This window comes from Mixophyes fleayi, chromosome 12 (genome assembly GCF_038048845.1).
Source record: "Mixophyes fleayi isolate aMixFle1 chromosome 12, aMixFle1.hap1, whole genome shotgun sequence".
NCBI classification, from domain to species: domain Eukaryota; kingdom Metazoa; phylum Chordata; class Amphibia; order Anura; family Limnodynastidae; genus Mixophyes; species Mixophyes fleayi.
Window position 1 is genome coordinate 73,171,131 of NC_134413.1, and position 17,068 is coordinate 73,188,198.

General features: G+C 50.1%; 1 protein-coding gene across 1 annotated transcript; it reads right to left on the minus strand.

The window, feature by feature from the left end:
• Positions 1 to 1,556: 1,556 nt before the first annotated feature.
• Positions 1,557 to 9,356, minus strand: MRPL24 (mitochondrial ribosomal protein L24). Its single transcript, XM_075191852.1, has 6 exons — positions 9,228 to 9,356; positions 7,169 to 7,356; positions 6,799 to 6,894; positions 4,476 to 4,579; positions 3,786 to 3,916; positions 1,557 to 1,967 (listed from the first exon to the last, which is right to left on the minus strand). Exons 2-6 carry the CDS (start codon positions 7,352 to 7,354, stop codon positions 1,831 to 1,833), a joined length of 654 nt encoding a protein of 217 aa, XP_075047953.1. The 5' UTR covers positions 7,355 to 7,356; positions 9,228 to 9,356; the 3' UTR covers positions 1,557 to 1,830.
• Between the last annotated feature and the right edge of the window lie 7,712 nt (positions 9,357 to 17,068).

Below are 17,068 nucleotides of genomic sequence, written 5' to 3' on the forward strand. Positions count from 1 at the left end.
GTAATCCAGGCGTAGGGTCCGCTATTGCCGCTTTAGATACATAATTTTCTCCCTGGCCAATAGGAATGACGTACTTTCTTCATGTAACTTGCCGCACAGTCAGCGATGAGGAAATACTAAGGTATTAAGGAGGACTTTTTTATTCTTTATTTTTTTAAATTCAACTTTTTTATTTTTTTAATACCTTTTTATTTTTTTACATTAGTGGGTGAGGGGCAAAACCCGGGTCGAGGCTGCAGTAGGAAAAGGGTATAAGGGTGCCTCAAACTGAGAAAGCTTGGTATCCACTGGTGTAGCCTTTTTCAAAATGCCTAATCTGTAGTCCCAGAAATACCTAATCCCGCTGGTTGATTGACTCCGCTAACGTCAGTCGATGATGATGCTTTTTTTTTTTTTTTTTTATTTAAGGGGGGGGTTGGGGAATTGTTTGTATTTTACTACATTGTTTGGAACAATCAGCCTGGAATTGTGAGATAGGTTAGGATGCTTAATTAGGTTACTAATTTGGTAGTGGGTTTCTCAATAATTTTAGTTCTTCAAAAAAAAAATCTATCTCGGCAAGAATATTTCTTTTGTTTTGTTATTAATTAGCCCAATTAATTAATCTCTTCAAATTTGAGCTCTAGACAAGTACATTCTAGATTATCCCTGTTATTTTTATGTAGCTATTGTCATGTCACAAATATGTTACTAAATTTATTGTATGACTTATATGGTGTTCCCAGAGGATTGTTACCTTCTCTCCTAAATTAGTGGGTAGACCTCCCACGTTCCCAAGAGAGAATCACATACCTGTCGCAAGGTGGGTGGGATGTGACATGGATTGGATCATTAAGCCCTGCCCACTTCGGTAAAACAAAGTGGCAGAGGTGTGATGCGAGATAGGCGGGGCTTGATGTGATTGCCACACCCACTTCATAGCATGATTTGTCTAATCAGGTCCCACCCACCTCATTTCCTACTCCGTCTCCACATCTCCTGGATGCAGGTTAGGAAAAGTAGGCAGGTGTGTTCTACCCCTTGCCATAGAGGTTATATATACACGCGGTGTGTGTGTGTTGTTTTACTTTGAATAAAATCTCCATGTGTCAGTGACATCTAAGCTAATGTTCAAGCGAAGCTCTAACACTAGGGGTAGAGGGTCTTTCTAAACCCAGAGGCTCTAGCTCTGCCATGGAAAATCTGGTGATGACATCACTAACATTCCGCTTCTCCTGAACAGTTTTCTATATTTAACCGTGTGCAAGAAAGATCGAAGGGCCAAGAAACGATTGGTTATGGTTCTAGTTGGTTACACAGGGACTAGCGGTTATAGTCACAGCCCAGTTCCCACACCGTCATACGTTGCCTATGATTAAACAGGTGTACTGTCCGGTGTGGAGGGGGAAAGGACATTTAAGAAAGGAAATAAATTATGAGATCCCTCAGCGTTTTAAAACACTAATTGTGCCTATCCAGGATCAATGATCATCGCGGCGTAACGGCTATAGAGGAAGCAGGCAAACAGCAATTAAAAAAACAAAAACAAACAATAAATTAAATGAACATGCTTGCACTTTTTGGGATTTGAAAATGTATAATTGCAATATAATGTATAAAAAAAGAATATTAAGTTTCTGCTTTATACAATATGTACTGTTGAACTGAATGTTTTGTTTGATGGTGAACACAGTACGCAACCCGTTACTTTCTAAATCACACCCCACACGGGGTCAAGTCCTACATGATGGACATCACATGTTCCAGGAGTAAATCCCCAAATTCTTCACTAACGGCAGATCGGAGAGTTCCCTTTTCCTCTGATTCACCAACACCAGTAATCCAGGTCCATTAGTACCAGAACGATGTTCTGTGTCGTCTGTTTTCTACAATGCCCATTTTTTCCATGATTTCCTCTTGAAAGAGTTTAAGGGAGGGTACGTAGGTCCTCTCCAGGGCGTCCTCTACTGAGGTGTCTTTGGGACCATCTAAAACAAAAAAAAATAATACATGTGGCAAGTACATATAAAGAGGTAGAGGGCATTTTAAAAAGTCAGGCTAAAAACACATTTTTATCTAGTAAAATGCAGTAAGGAACCATACACGCCAACAACTCCGCAAGGAGAGGTCTTGCGGCACAGTAAGGAAGCGGACACACCAACAACTCCGCATGGAGAGGTCTTGCGGCACAGTAAGGAAGCGGACACACCAACAACTCCGCATGGAGAGGTCTTGCGCCACAGTAAGGACGCGGACACACCAACAACTCCGCATGGAGAGGTCTTGCGCCACAGTAAGGAAGCGGACACACCAACAACACCGCATGGAGAGGTCTTGCATCACAGTAAGGAAGCGGACACACCAAAAACACCGCATGGAGAGGTCTTGTGGCACAGTAAGGACGCGGACACACCAACAACTCCGCATGGAGAGGTCTTGCGCCACAGTAAGGAAGCGGACACACCAACAACTCCGCATGGAGAGGTCTTGTGGCACAGTAAGGACGCGGACACACCAACAACTCCGCATGGAGAGGTCTTGCGCCACAGTAAGGACGCGGACACACCAACAACTCCGCATGGAGAGGTCTTGCGCCACAGTAAGGACGCGGACACACCAACAACTCCGCATGGAGAGGTCTTGCGCCACAGTAAGGACGCGGACACACCAACAACTCCGCATGGAGAGGTCTTGCGCCACAGTAAGGACGCGGACACACCAACAACTCCGCATGGAGAGGTCTTGCGCCACAGTAAGGACGCGGACACACCAACAACTCCGCATGGAGAGGTCTTGCGCCACAGTAAGGACGCGGACACATCAACAACACCGCATGGAGAGGTCTTGTGGCACAGTAAGGACGCGGACACACCAACAACTCCGCATGGAGAGGTCTTGCGCCACAGTAAGGAAGCGGACACACCAACAACTCCGCATGGAGAGGTCTTGCGGCACAGTAAGGAAGCGGACACACCAACAACACCGCATGGAGAGGTCTTGTGGCACAGTAAGGAAGCGGACACACCAAAAACACCGCATGGAGAGGTCTTGTGGCACAGTAAGGAAGCGGACACACCAAAAACACCGCATGGAGAGGTCTTGTGGCACAGTAAGGAAGCGGACACACCAAAAACACCGCATGGAGAGGTCTTGTGGCACAGTAAGGAAGCGGACACACCAAAAACACCGCATGGAGAGGTCTTGTGGCACAGTAAGGAAGCGGACACACCAAAAACACCGCATGGAGAGGTCTTGTGGCACAGTAAGGACGCGGACACACCAACAACTCCGCATGGAGAGGTCTTGTGGCACAGTAAGGGCGCGGACACACCAACAACTCCGCATGGAGAGGTCTTGTGGCACAGTAAGGACGCGGACACACCAACAACACCGCATGGAGAGGTCTTGTGGCACAGTAAGGACGCGGACACACCAACAACACCGCATGGAGAGGTCTTGCGGCACAGTAAGGACGCGGACACACCAACAACACCGCATGGAGAGGTCTTGTGGCACAGTAAGGACGCGGACACACCAACAACTCCGCATGGAGAGGTCTTGTGGCACAGTAAGGACGCGGACACACCAACAACTCCGCATGGAGAGGTCTTGTGGCACAGTAAGGACGCGGACACACCAACAACTCCGCATGGAGAGTACTTGTGACACAGTAATGAAGCGGACACATCAACAACTCTGCAAGCAGATGTCTTACGCCACAGGAAGGAAGCCGACACACCAACAACTGTGCAAGGAAAGGTCTTGCGGCACAGTAAGGGAGCAAACATAGACAGCCAAGTTCTCACCTTTCCACTGCTCCGGGATAATCCCGTCTCGTCTCTGGAACTCAGGTTTGCTAACGATGCGCCCGGTTCTCAAAGACACTCTCACCCGCTCGCCCTCTTCTGTGTATCGCCATTCTACCTCTGTAGGCTTCCTGGGAAAGACATTATACAGCCAGGTCAAGGGGTAACAAGACTTAATATCATTCTGCAAATATCAAACGCGTGCTACAGCCAACTAAAAAGATACAATACCTTTGTGTAGCTGCTGAAGACACAGTAATGGTCATTTATGAAGCCTACAATCAGTGATGAGCAGCACGGTGGCTCAGTGGTTAGCGCTTCGGTCTTACAGCACTGGGGTCTTGAGTTCAATTCCTGACCACAGCTTTATCTGTCTTCAGTTTGCATGCTCCAAAAACATACTGAGGGGGTTAATAAATGATGGAAGGATAAAGCGACCGTGTGGCACTACGCTCACTGAGCCTCAACACACGGGAACTAAAGACTATCCCAATACGAGCACCAGCATGGAAACATCATTCAGGGTGTAAAGGGTATAAACTAACGGATTCTAGGTCCAGATTTGATCCAAACTGCTACTAAGTCAACCCACATCCTAAGTCAATGTCACCGAACAATACAATATCCCATTAGCGGAAATATTATTATCAGTTTATTAAGGAACGGTGTATGGCAAAAGATGCGACTCACCTGTCTGTAGGATCAACCAAAGACACGTTCTGTACAAGGAGGGGGGCCTCACTAGCCACATACTGCCCCCAGTAGTCAGCTGACTTGCCAATGTAACGAAAGTGCTATAAGTGTAAGAAAGGAAGATGGTAAAACTACAGATACATGTCTCCAACATTCTGCCTAATATAAGTATTATAATAATAATAAATATATATATATAGTGTATTATACTATTCTGTGATGACAGGAATAACAATGAATATTTGATTGCAGGGTTTCTACCTCCATCTTCCTCTCTCAGCGCTCCACATCAGCTGCACCACTTTGCAAATCCCTACACTGGCCCCCTGTGTCTTCCAGAATCAAATTACTCACCCTTACCTACAAAGCCCTCGACAACACCACCCCTGCATAGATCTCAAATCTCATATCAAAATACTCTCCCTCCCGCCCTCTTAGATCTACCGCTGATCTGCGCCTTGTCTCGTCTCTGGTAACCACCTCTCACTCCCACCTACAAGACTTCTCCCGTGCTGCTCCCCACTTATGGAATTCCCTACCACGCTCCAACAGGCTTACTCCCAGCCTTCAAATCTTTAGACGCTCTTTGAAAACCCTTATCTTATTTTAGAGGTGACCTTATCCCCGATAACACTATTCACACTAATGCATCCTCACAACTGTCCTAATCTCCACTCTGAGCCACACTCGCTCCTCTTGTTTCAGCTGTGCCCTCTTCCACTTAGAATGTAAGCTCTCTAATGAGCAGGGTCCTCCATACCCTTTGTTATCATGTCTGCGTTTATTTTGTCTACCTTGTCTGTTCTTGTTTTACGTGTGTTCCCGTTTTCTGTATGTACTGTTTTCCCTACTGTACGGCGCTGCGGAGCACTGTGGCGCCTTACAAATCTACCATAATAATAATAATCTTCTATTTATAAAAAGGCAGCTTGCTGCAGTTTGTCCATTGTTGTTTAACACGGAGTCTGAAGACCCATCTAAAAGTGTAAAATATATGTTTTTAATATAATTAACGTGCAGAAGAAAAATAAAAGTATTAAAAAGGAATATAAAAGACCAGGGAGGGCTGTGCTGCCCATGTTAGTTGGAAATATGTCCCTAGTAAAGAAACACAGAGTATTTTCTAGTGACCTCCACTTACAGGAACAGACCAAGTACTTGGAAACTAGAGATGTTTTATAGGGATAAAATGTATTTCTTAATGCCTTAGAAATAACCCCCTGTTTGCATGGGTGCTCCGGTTTCCTCCCACACTCCAAAAACATACTGGTAGGTTAATTGGCTGCTATTAAATTAACCTTGGTCTCTCTTGGTCTGTGTGTGTACGTTAGGGAATTTAGACTGTAAGCTCCTATGGGGCAGGGACTGACGTGAGCGAGTTCTCTGTACAGCGCTGCGGAATTAGTGGCGCTATATAAATAGCTGATGACGACGGTGATAACTCTTACAAAATGGGCATCTTTATAATCATACACAATAAAAGGAATCACTTAAGCGCTACAACCTCTGTATGTAGTGCAGCACGGTGGCTAAGTGGTTAGCACTTCTACCTCACAGCACTGGGGTCATGAGTTCAAATCCCGATCATGGCCTTATCTGTGTGGAGTTTGTATGTTCTCCCCATGTTTGCGTGGGTTTCCTCCGGGTGCTCCGGTTTCCTCCCACATTCCAAAAACATACTGGTAGGTTAATTGGCTGCTATCAAAATTGACCCTAGTGTGTGTGTGTCTGTGTCTGTGTGTGTCTGTGTGTGTCTGTGTCTGTGTGTGTCTGTGTGTGTCTGTGTGTGTGTGTGTGTGTGTCTGTGTGTGTGTGTGTCTGTGTGTGTGTCCTGTGTCTGTGTGTGTCTGTGTGTGTGTGTGTGTGTGTGTGTTAGGGAATTTAGACTGTAAGCTCCAATGGGGCAGGGACTGATGTGAATGAGTTCTCTGTACAGCGCTGCGGAATTAGTGGCGCTTTATAAATAAATTATGATGATGATGATTGACTATATCTTTTCACAGTGCACTTTTTCGAAGGTTGATCTGCTCCCCCCCTCCATAATAGAATTCCATACTGCCGCTGTAGCTGGGAGCACAGGCCATCCCCAACTATAATCATTATAAGCGTGACTGGTCCTCAAAGTGAAGAAGACCTGACCAATTGGCCAAGCGCCTCTCTTAGTGGCAGGGTAGACTCTCTAACTCAATGAACCAGCGGAGGACCAAACGAAAGGTGCCGTTTGGTGGTATATATTTCATATCGGCATCCGAAGCATTTAAGGAAGGTTTGTATGATTAGATGTGTGTATTTGAAACAACTCTCTCCTGAATTATTTTACCGTGTTTATATTTTCCACCACGACCCAGTTTCGGGCTCGGATAACTTGCGTCACCTTCCCTTGTTTTCCAGCATCTTTGCCATTGAGGACTTCAACCTTGGATACAAAACCAAACAAAAACAAATATAAATAGCCCAAAAAAATAATAAGTAAGATACTGCCTAAAAAAAAAAAAAAAAAAAAAAAAAAGCACAAATCAGGGAAGAAGTCAATTTCACAATAACTGTTACAAATAAAGACAATAGGTTTTAATTGGACTTCCTGCTCAGGGGGCTGAGGAAGCCATATCATCAATGATGATGATGATGATGATCATGGCAAGATGCATTTAATTGACTTCTGGATTAAAATAATCTCACAAGCTACTTACTACATCTCCACGAAAATATTGCCATTGATCTTTGGTGATGGGCTCTACAAATATTTTAGACCTCCTCTTGCCAGGGGGGTTTCTCTTCTGAGCAGCTACGGTAGATGGCCGACTTGTGCCAAAGCGGTAATCGCGAGGCAACTTGACCACCTTAGAGGTCATGGCCACAAGAGCCGTCAGACGCATGTCTGTAATAAACCAGGAAAATACGTCATCTGTATATCAAAACTGTGCTTTTTAATCTTGATTGTAATATATTATATACCGGAAACCACTGCAGTGCTTACACTTAATTAAATCTCTTCAGTGTGCTTCCTGTCCCAATCCCTTGCAGAAAGCAGCCATGTTAAAAAACTAGTAAACCTAAATCACAAGTCGGCTTCTATTATACAAGACAATTTGTTTTTTAGGCTTAATAGCCCCAAATATAAAAGGGATAACAAAATATGTTCAAAAAGGTATACAAAACATTTTCAAAACTGCAGATTTCTCATAAAAAAATAAAAAAAATAAGATTGTGGAGGGAGATATTTTCCTATGCATTGCAAATTTCCTGGCAGTAACCACACAGATGTACACTACAGTCTTCTCTCAGCCTGAAACGATTGATACCAGAGAATAACTTACACAACCAGTTACACAGCAAATATAAATAGAATCTTAAATATCTACCGTTTTAGATATATTTTTCCAAGTGGTAATAAAACAGCTATTAAAAAAAGGAAAACCTTGGTTTTATGTTTCTGGGATACCCTGTATTCATTTACATAGCACACCAGCAATGATGGAATCACATATAGCAGTTAGGCAACTCAGGTTACAAAAATCAGGTTACAATATTTAATTACTTTTTAAATGATAATAAACCCTTTATAAAATTTAAATGGTGTTACCTGGTCAGGAAAACACAGAAATTATGGAGAGGAAAAAAAACCTTCCCCTCCAATCATTTTCACCACACCTTCTATGTAACGTAAAAAAGGGAAAATAATCTACAGACAGGTAGGTTCTATGGTATATTTTGTGGTATTGTTTACAAAAGCTATAGTGGCTCAACAGCTGTAGTGGAACTACAAGAGCCAGCATGCCTTGTCTAGGTAAATTAGATTGCCAGCTCCACTGGTACTAATGCAAATGAATAAACATTATTTGATTTGCAGAGTGCAGCATAATTGGTCAGCGCTATATATAGAGGAATATAGTAGCATATAAATAATAGTATAGTTAGATCCTAAACAAAGCCAGTGCAAATGCCTGTGCAGTGCTATAATATACAGTGTGTAGTGCTATAATATACAGCGCGCAGTGCTATAATATACAGTCTGCAGTGCTATAATATACAGTGTGCGGTGCTATAATATACAGTGTGCATTGCTATAATATACAGTGTGCATTGCTATAATATACAGTGCGCAGCAGTGCTATAATATGCAGTGCTAAAATATACAGTGTGCAGTGCTATAATATGCAGTGCTAGAATATACAGTGTGTAGTGCTATAATATGCAGCGTGCAGTGCTATAATATACAGCATGTAGTGCTATAATATACAGCGTGCAGTGCTATAATATACAGCGTGCAGTGCTATAATATGCAGCGTGCAGTGCTATAATATGCAGCGTGCAGTGCTATAATATACAGTGTGTAGTGCTATAATATGCAGCGTGCAGTGCTATAATATACAGTGTGTAGTGCTTTAATATACAGTGTGTAGTGCTATAATATGCAGCGTGCAGTGCTATAATATACAGTGCTATAATATACAGTGCGCAGTGCTATAATATACAGTGTGCAGTGCTATAATATACAGTGTACATTGCTATAATATACAGTGTGTGGTGCTATAATATACAGTGTACATTGCTATAATATACAGTGCACAGTGCAGTCTGCATCCATACCATGAGATCTGTCCTCTCCCCTCTCTGCTCCCAGCCATTACATACATAACAGATCTCCCCCTGCAGCAATCTGCTGTGACCTTGGGTGTAACTCCCCCATTATTAATGTATAATATAATGTGCACATAACAGGACACTACCACAGACCCAGCAGCTCACCTCCAGCGCAGGACACAGGGTCTCAGAGTCACAATAAGGACAATATTGTTATGTGAGATCAGGAAGAGTCCCAGCAGTCACAGTAATGGCTAAATCCCGGTAGCGGCTAAATCCCCTTCAGTGTAGGTACCCGGCACGTCAATATGACGTCACAGTGTCATGTGATCGCAGCGGTCACATGGTACATAGGTAGCGGCTAAATCCCCTTCAGTGTAGGTACCCGGCACGTCAATATGACGTCACAGGGTCATGTGATCGCAGCGGTCACATGGTACATAGTGTTAGGCGGCTGCTGAAAGTCTATGGTTCTCGATGGTTGTAGCTCATTTCTTTCAGTTCCTGGCTGCATTCGTGTAGAAAAAGGTAAGTAGAAGGGGAGCTAGTGTGTGTGAGTGTGTGATGGTTATAGCGCTGGCACAGGGGGGCATGTGTGATGGTTATAGCGCTGGCACAGGGGGCATGTGTGATGGTTATAGCGCTGGCACAGGGGGGCATGTGTGATGGTTATAGCGCTGGCACAGGGGGGGGATGTGTGATATAGCGCTGGCACAGGGGGCATGTGTGATGGTTATAGCGTTGGCACAGGGGGGGGTGTGTGATGGTTATAGCGCTGGCACAGGGGACATGTGTGATGGTTATAGCGCTGGCACAGGGGACATGTGTGATGGTTATAGCGCTGGCACAGGGGGCATGTGTGATGGTTATAGCGCTGGCACAGGGGGGCATGTGTGATGGTTATAGCGCTGGCACAGGGGGGGATGTGTGATATAGCGCTGGCACAGGGGGCATGTGTGATGGTTATAGCGCTGGCACAGGGGGGCATGTGTGATGGTTATAGCGCTGGCACAGGGGGCATGTGTGATGGTTATAGCGCTGGCACAGGGGGGCATGTGTGATGGTTATAGCGCTGGCACAGGGGGGGGATGTGTGATATAGCGCTGGCACAGGGGGCATGTGTGATGGTTATAGCGTTGGCACAGGGGGGGGTGTGTGATGGTTATAGCGCTGGCACAGGGGACATGTGTGATGGTTATAGCGCTGGCACAGGGGACATGTGTGATGGTTATAGCGCTGGCACAGGGGGCATGTGTGATGGTTATAGCGCTGGCACAGGGGGGGATGTGTGATGGTTATAGCGCTGGCACAGGGGGCATGTGTGATGGTTATAGCGCTGGCACAGGGGGGCATGTGTGATGGTTATAGCGCTGGCACAGGGGGGGATGTGTGATGGTTATAGCGCTGGCACAGGGGGGCATGTGTGATGGTTATAGCGCTGGCACAGGGGGGCATGTGTGATGGTTATAGCGCTGGCACAGGGGGGCATGTGTGATGGTTATAGCGCTGGCACAGGGGACATGTGTGATGGTTATAGCGCTGGCACAGGGGGGGCATGTGTGATGGTTATAGCGCTGGCACAGGGGGGGCATGTGTGATGGTTATAGCGCTGGCACAGGAGGGCATGTGTGATGGTTATAGCGCTGGCACAGGGGGGCATGTGTGATATAGCGCTGGCACAGGGGGGATGTGTGATGGTTATAGCGCTGGCACAGGGGGCATGTGTGATGGTTATAGCGCTGGCACAGGGGGGCATGTGTGATGGTTATAGCGCTGGCACAGGGGGGCATGTGTGATGGTTATAGCGCTGGCACAGGGGGGCATGTGTGATGGTTATAGCGCTGGCACAGGGGGGCATGTGTGATGGTTATAGCGCTGGCACAGGGGGCATGTGTGATGGTTATAGCGTTGGCACAGGGGGGGGTGTGTGATGGTTATAGCGCTGGCACAGGGGACATGTGTGATGGTTATAGCGCTGGCACAGGGGGCATGTGTGATGGTTATAGCGCTGGCACAGGGGGGGATGTGTGATGGTTATAGCGCTGGCACAGGGGGCATGTGTGATGGTTATAGCGCTGGCACAGGGGGGCATGTGTGATGGTTATAGCGCTGGCACAGGGGGCATGTGTGATGGTTATAGCGCTGGCACAGGGGGGGATGTGTGATGGTTGTAGCGCTGGCACAGGGGGCATGTGTGATGGTTATAGCGCTGGCACAGGGGGGATGTGTGATGGTTATAGCGCTGGCACAGGGGACATGTGTGATGGTTATAGCGCTGGCACAGGGGGGGCATGTGTGATGGTTGTAGCGCTGGCACAGGGGGGGCATGTGTGATCGTTATAGCGCTGGCACAGGGGGCATGTGTGATGGTTATAGCGCTGGCACAGGGGGGGATGTGTGATGGTTATAGCGCTGGCACAGGGGGCATGTGTGATGGTTATAGCGCTGGCACAGGGGGCATGTGTGATGGTTATAGCGCTGGCACAGGGGGCATGTGTGATGGTTATAGCGCTGGCACAGGGGGGCATGTGTGATGGTTATAGCGCTGGCACAGGGGGGGATGTGTGATGGTTATAGCGCTGGCACAGGGGGGCATGTGTGATGGTTATAGCGCTGGCACAGGGGGGCATGTGTGATGGTTATAGCGCTGGCACAGGGGACATGTGTGATGGTTATAGCGCTGGCACAGGGGGGGCATGTGTGATGGTTATAGCGCTGGCACAGGGGGGGCATGTGTGATGGTTATAGCGCTGGCACAGGGGGGGATGTGTGATGGTTGTAGCGCTGGCACAGGGGGCATGTGTGATGGTTATAGCGCTGGCACAGGGGGGATGTGTGATGGTTATAGCGCTGGCACAGGGGACATGTGTGATGGTTATAGCGCTGGCACAGGGGGGGCATGTGTGATGGTTGTAGCGCTGGCACAGGGGGGGATGTGTGATGGTTATAGCGCTGGCACAGGGGACATGTGTGATGGTTATAGCGCTGGCACAGGGGGACATGTGTGATGGTTATAGCGCTGGCACAGGGGACATGTGTGATGGTTATAGCGCTGGCACAGGGGGGGATGTGTGATGGTTATAGCGCTGGCACAGGGGGCATGTGTGATGGTTATAGCGCTGGCACAGGGGGGGATGTGTGATGGTTATAGCGCTGGCACAGGGGGGCATGTGTGATGGTTATAGCGCTGGCACAGGGGGGCATGTGTGATGGTTATAGCGCTGGCACAGGGGGGCATGTGTGATGGTTATAGCGCTGGCACAGGGGGACATGTGTGATGGTTATAGCGCTGGCACAGGGGGGGCATGTGTGATGGTTATAGCGCTGGCACAGGGGGGGCATGTGTGATGGTTATAGCGCTGGCACAGGAGGGCATGTGTGATGGTTATAGCGCTGGCACAGGGGGGCATGTGTGATGATAGCGCTGGCACAGGGGGGATGTGTGATGGTTATAGCGCTGGCACAGGGGGGCATGTGTGATGGTTATAGCGCTGGCACAGGGGGGCATGTGTGATGGTTATAGCGCTGGCACAGGGGGGCATGTGTGATGGTTATAGCGCTGGCACAGGGGGGCATGTGTGATGGTTATAGCGCTGGCACAGGGGGGCATGTGTGATGGTTATAGCGCTGGCACAGGGGGCATGTGTGATGGTTATAGCGCTGGCACAGGGGGGGATGTGTGATGGTTGTAGCGCTGGCACAGGGGGCATGTGTGATGGTTATAGCGCTGGCACAGGGGGGATGTGTGATGGTTATAGCGCTGGCACAGGGGACATGTGTGATGGTTATAGCGCTGGCACAGGGGGGGCATGTGTGATGGTTGTAGCGCTGGCACAGGGGGGGCATGTGTGATCGTTATAGCGCTGGCACAGGGGGCATGTGTGATGGTTATAGCGCTGGCACAGGGGGGGATGTGTGATGGTTATAGCGCTGGCACAGGGGGCATGTGTGATGGTTATAGCGCTGGCACAGGGGGGCATGTGTGATGGTTATAGCGCTGGCACAGGGGGGCATGTGTGATGGTTATAGCGCTGGCACAGGGGGGGATGTGTGATGGTTATAGCGCTGGCACAGGGGGGCATGTGTGATGGTTATAGCGCTGGCACAGGAGGGCATGTGTGATGGTTATAGCGCTGGCACAGGGGACATGTGTGATGGTTATAGCGCTGGCACAGGGGGGGCATGTGTGATGGTTATAGCGCTGGCACAGGGGGGGATGTGTGATGGTTGTAGCGCTGGCACAGGGGGCATGTGTGATGGTTATAGCGCTGGCACAGGGGGGATGTGTGATGGTTATAGCGCTGGCACAGGGGGACATGTGTGATGGTTATAGCGCTGGCACAGGGGGGGCATGTGTGATGGTTGTAGCGCTGGCACAGGGGGGGCATGTGTGATGGTTATAGCGCTGGCACAGGGGGCATGTGTGATGGTTATAGCGCTGGCACAGGGGGGGATGTGTGATGGTTATAGCGCTGGCACAGGGGGCATGTGTGATGGTTATAGCGCTGGCACAGGGGGCATGTGTGATGGTTATAGCGCTGGCACAGGGGGGCATGTGTGATGGTTATAGCGCTGGCACAGGGGGGGATGTGTGATGGTTATAGCGCTGGCACAGGGGGGCATGTGTGATGGTTATAGCGCTGGCACAGGGGGGCATGTGTGATGGTTATAGCGCTGGCACAGGGGGACATGTGTGATGGTTATAGCGCTGGCACAGGGGGGGCATGTGTGATGGTTATAGCGCTGGCACAGGGGGGGATGTGTGATGGTTGTAGCGCTGGCACAGGGGGCATGTGTGATGGTTATAGCGCTGGCACAGGGGGGGATGTGTGATGGTTATAGCGCTGGCACAGGGGACATGTGTGATGGTTATAGCGCTGGCACAGGGGGGGCATGTGTGATGGTTGTAGCGCTGGCACAGGGGGGGCATGTGTGATGGTTATAGCGCTGGCACAGGGGGGGATGTGTGATGGTTATAGCGCTGGCACAGGGGACATGTGTGATGGTTATAGCGCTGGCACAGGGGGGGATGTGTGATGGTTGTAGCGCTGGCACAGGGGGCATGTGTGATGGTTATAGCGCTGGCACAGGGGGGGATGTGTGATGGTTATAGCGCTGGCACAGGGGGGCATGTGTGATGGTTATAGCGCTGGCACAGGGGACATGTGTGATGGTTATAGCGCTGGCACAGGGGACATGTGTGATGGTTATAGCGCTGGCACAGGGGACATGTGTGATGGTTATAGCGCTGGCACAGGGGACATGTGTGATGGTTATAGCGCTGGCACAGGGGGCATGTGTGATGGTTATAGCGCTGGCACAGGGGGGGATGTGTGATGGTTATAGCGCTGGCACAGGGGGGGATGTGTGATGGTTATAGCGCTGGCACAGGGGGGCATGTGTGATGGTTATAGCGCTGGCACAGGGGGGCATGTGTGATGGTTATAGCGCTGGCACAGGGGACATGTGTGATGGTTGTAGCGCTGGCACAGGGGGGCAGGTGTGATGGTTATAGCGCTGGCACAGGGGGGGATGTGTGATGGTTATAGCGCTGGCACAGGGGGGCATGTGTGATTGTTATAGCGCTGGCACAGGGGACATGTGTGATTGTTATAGCGCTGGCACAGGGGACATGTGTGATGGTTATAGCGCTGGCACAGGGGGGCATGTGTGATGGTTATAGCGCTGGCACAGGGGGGCATGTGTGATGGTTATAGCGCTGGCACAGGGGACATGTGTGATGGTTATAGCGCTGGCACAGGGGGCATGTGTGATGGTTATAGCGCTGGCACAGGGGGGGATGTGTGATGGTTATAGCGCTGGCACAGGGGGGGTGTGTGATGGTTATAGCGCTGGCACAGGGGGGGATGTGTGATGGTTATAGCGCTGGCACAGGGGGGCATGTGTGATGGTTATAGCGCTGGCACAGGGGACATGTGTGATGGTTGTAGCGCTGGCACAGGGGGCAGGTGTGATGGTTATAGCGCTGGCACAGGGGGGGATGTGTGATGGTTATAGCGCTGGCACAGGGGGGGATGTGTGATGGTTATAGCGCTGGCACAGGGGGGCATGTGTGATGGTTATAGCGCTGGCACAGGGGGGCATGTGTGATGGTTATAGCGCTGGCACAGGGGACATGTGTGATGGTTATAGCGCTGGCACAGGGGACATGTGTGATGGTTATAGCGCTGGCACAGGGGACATGTGTGATGGTTATAGCGCTGGCACGGGGGCATGTGTGATGGTTATAGCGCTGGCACAGGGGGGGATGTGTGATGGTTATAGCGCTGGCACGGGGGCATGTGTGATGGTTATAGCGCTGGCACAGGGGGGGATGTGTGATGGTTATAGCGCTGGCACGGGGGGGATGTGTGATGGTTATAGCGCTGGCACGGGGGACATGTGTGATGGTTATAGCGCTGGCACGGGGGGCATGTGTGATTGTTATAGCGCTGGCACGGGGGACATGTGTGATTGTTATAGCGCTGGCACAGGGGGGCATGTGTGATGGTTATAGCGCTGGCACAGGGGGGGATGTGTGATGGTTGTAGCGCTGGCACGGGGGGGATGTGTGATGGTTGTAGCGCTGGCACGGGGGGGATGTGTGATGGTTGTAGCGCTGGCACAGGGGGGGATGTGTGATGGTTGTAGCGCTGGCACGGGGGGGATGTGTGATGGTTGTAGCGCTGGCACAGGGGGGGATGTGTGATGGTTGTAGCGCTGGCACAGGGGGGGATGTGTGATGGTTATAGCGCTGGCACAGGGGGGGATGTGTGATGGTTATAGCGCTGGCACAGGGGGCATGTGTGATGGTTATAGCGCTGGCACAGGGGGGGCATGTGTGATGGTTATAGCGCTGGCACAGGGGGGGCATGTGTGATGGTTATAGCGCTGGCACAGGGGGGGCATGTGTGATGGTTATAGCGCTGGCACAGGGGGGGCATGTGTGATGGTTATAGCGCTGGCACAGGGGGGGCATGTGTGATGGTTATAGCGCTGGCACAGGGGGGGCATGTGTGATGGTTGTAGCGCTGGCACAGGGGGGGATGTGTGATGGTTATAGCGCTGGCACAGGGGGGGCATGTGTGATGGTTATAGCGCTGGCACAGGGGGGGATGTGTGATGGTTATAGCGCTGGCACAGGGGGGCATGTGTGATGGTTATAGCGCTGGCACAGGGGGGGATGTGTGATGGTTATAGCGCTGGCACAGGGGGGGATGTGTGATGGTTATAGCGCTGGCACAGGGGGGGATGTGTGATGGTTATAGCGCTGGCACAGGGGGGGATGTGTGATGGTTATAGCGCTGGCACAGGGGGGCATGTGTGATGGTTATAGCGCTGGCACAGGGGGACATGTGTGATGGTTGTAGCGCTGGCACAGGGGGCAGGTGTGATGGTTATAGCGCTGGCACAGGGGGGGATGTGTGATGGTTATAGCGCTGGCACAGGGGGCATGTGTGATATAGCGCTGGCACAGGGGGGGCATGTGTGATATAGCGCTGGCACAGGGGGGGCATGTGTGATGGTTATAGCGCTGGCACAGGGGGGGATGTGTGATGGTTATAGCGCTGGCACAGGGGGGCATGTGTGATGGTTATAGCGCTGGCACAGGGGGGGATGTGTGATGGTTATAGCGCTGGCACAGGGGGGGATGTGTGATGGTTATAGCGCTGGCACAGGGGGGGATGTGTGATGGTTATAGCGCTGGCACAGGGGGGCATGTGTGATGGTTATAGCGCTGGCACAGGGGGACATGTGTGATGGTTGTAGCGCTGGCACAGGGGGCAGGTGTGATGGTTATAGCGCTGGCACAGGGGGGGATGTGTGATGGTTATAGCGCTGGCACAGGGGGGCATGTGTGATGGTTATAGCGCTGGCACAGGGGGGGCATGTGTGATGGTTATAGCGCTGGCACAGGGGACATGTGTGATGGTTATAGCGCTGGCACAGGGGACATGTGTGATGGTTATAGCGCTGGCACAGGGGACATGTGTGATGGTTATAGC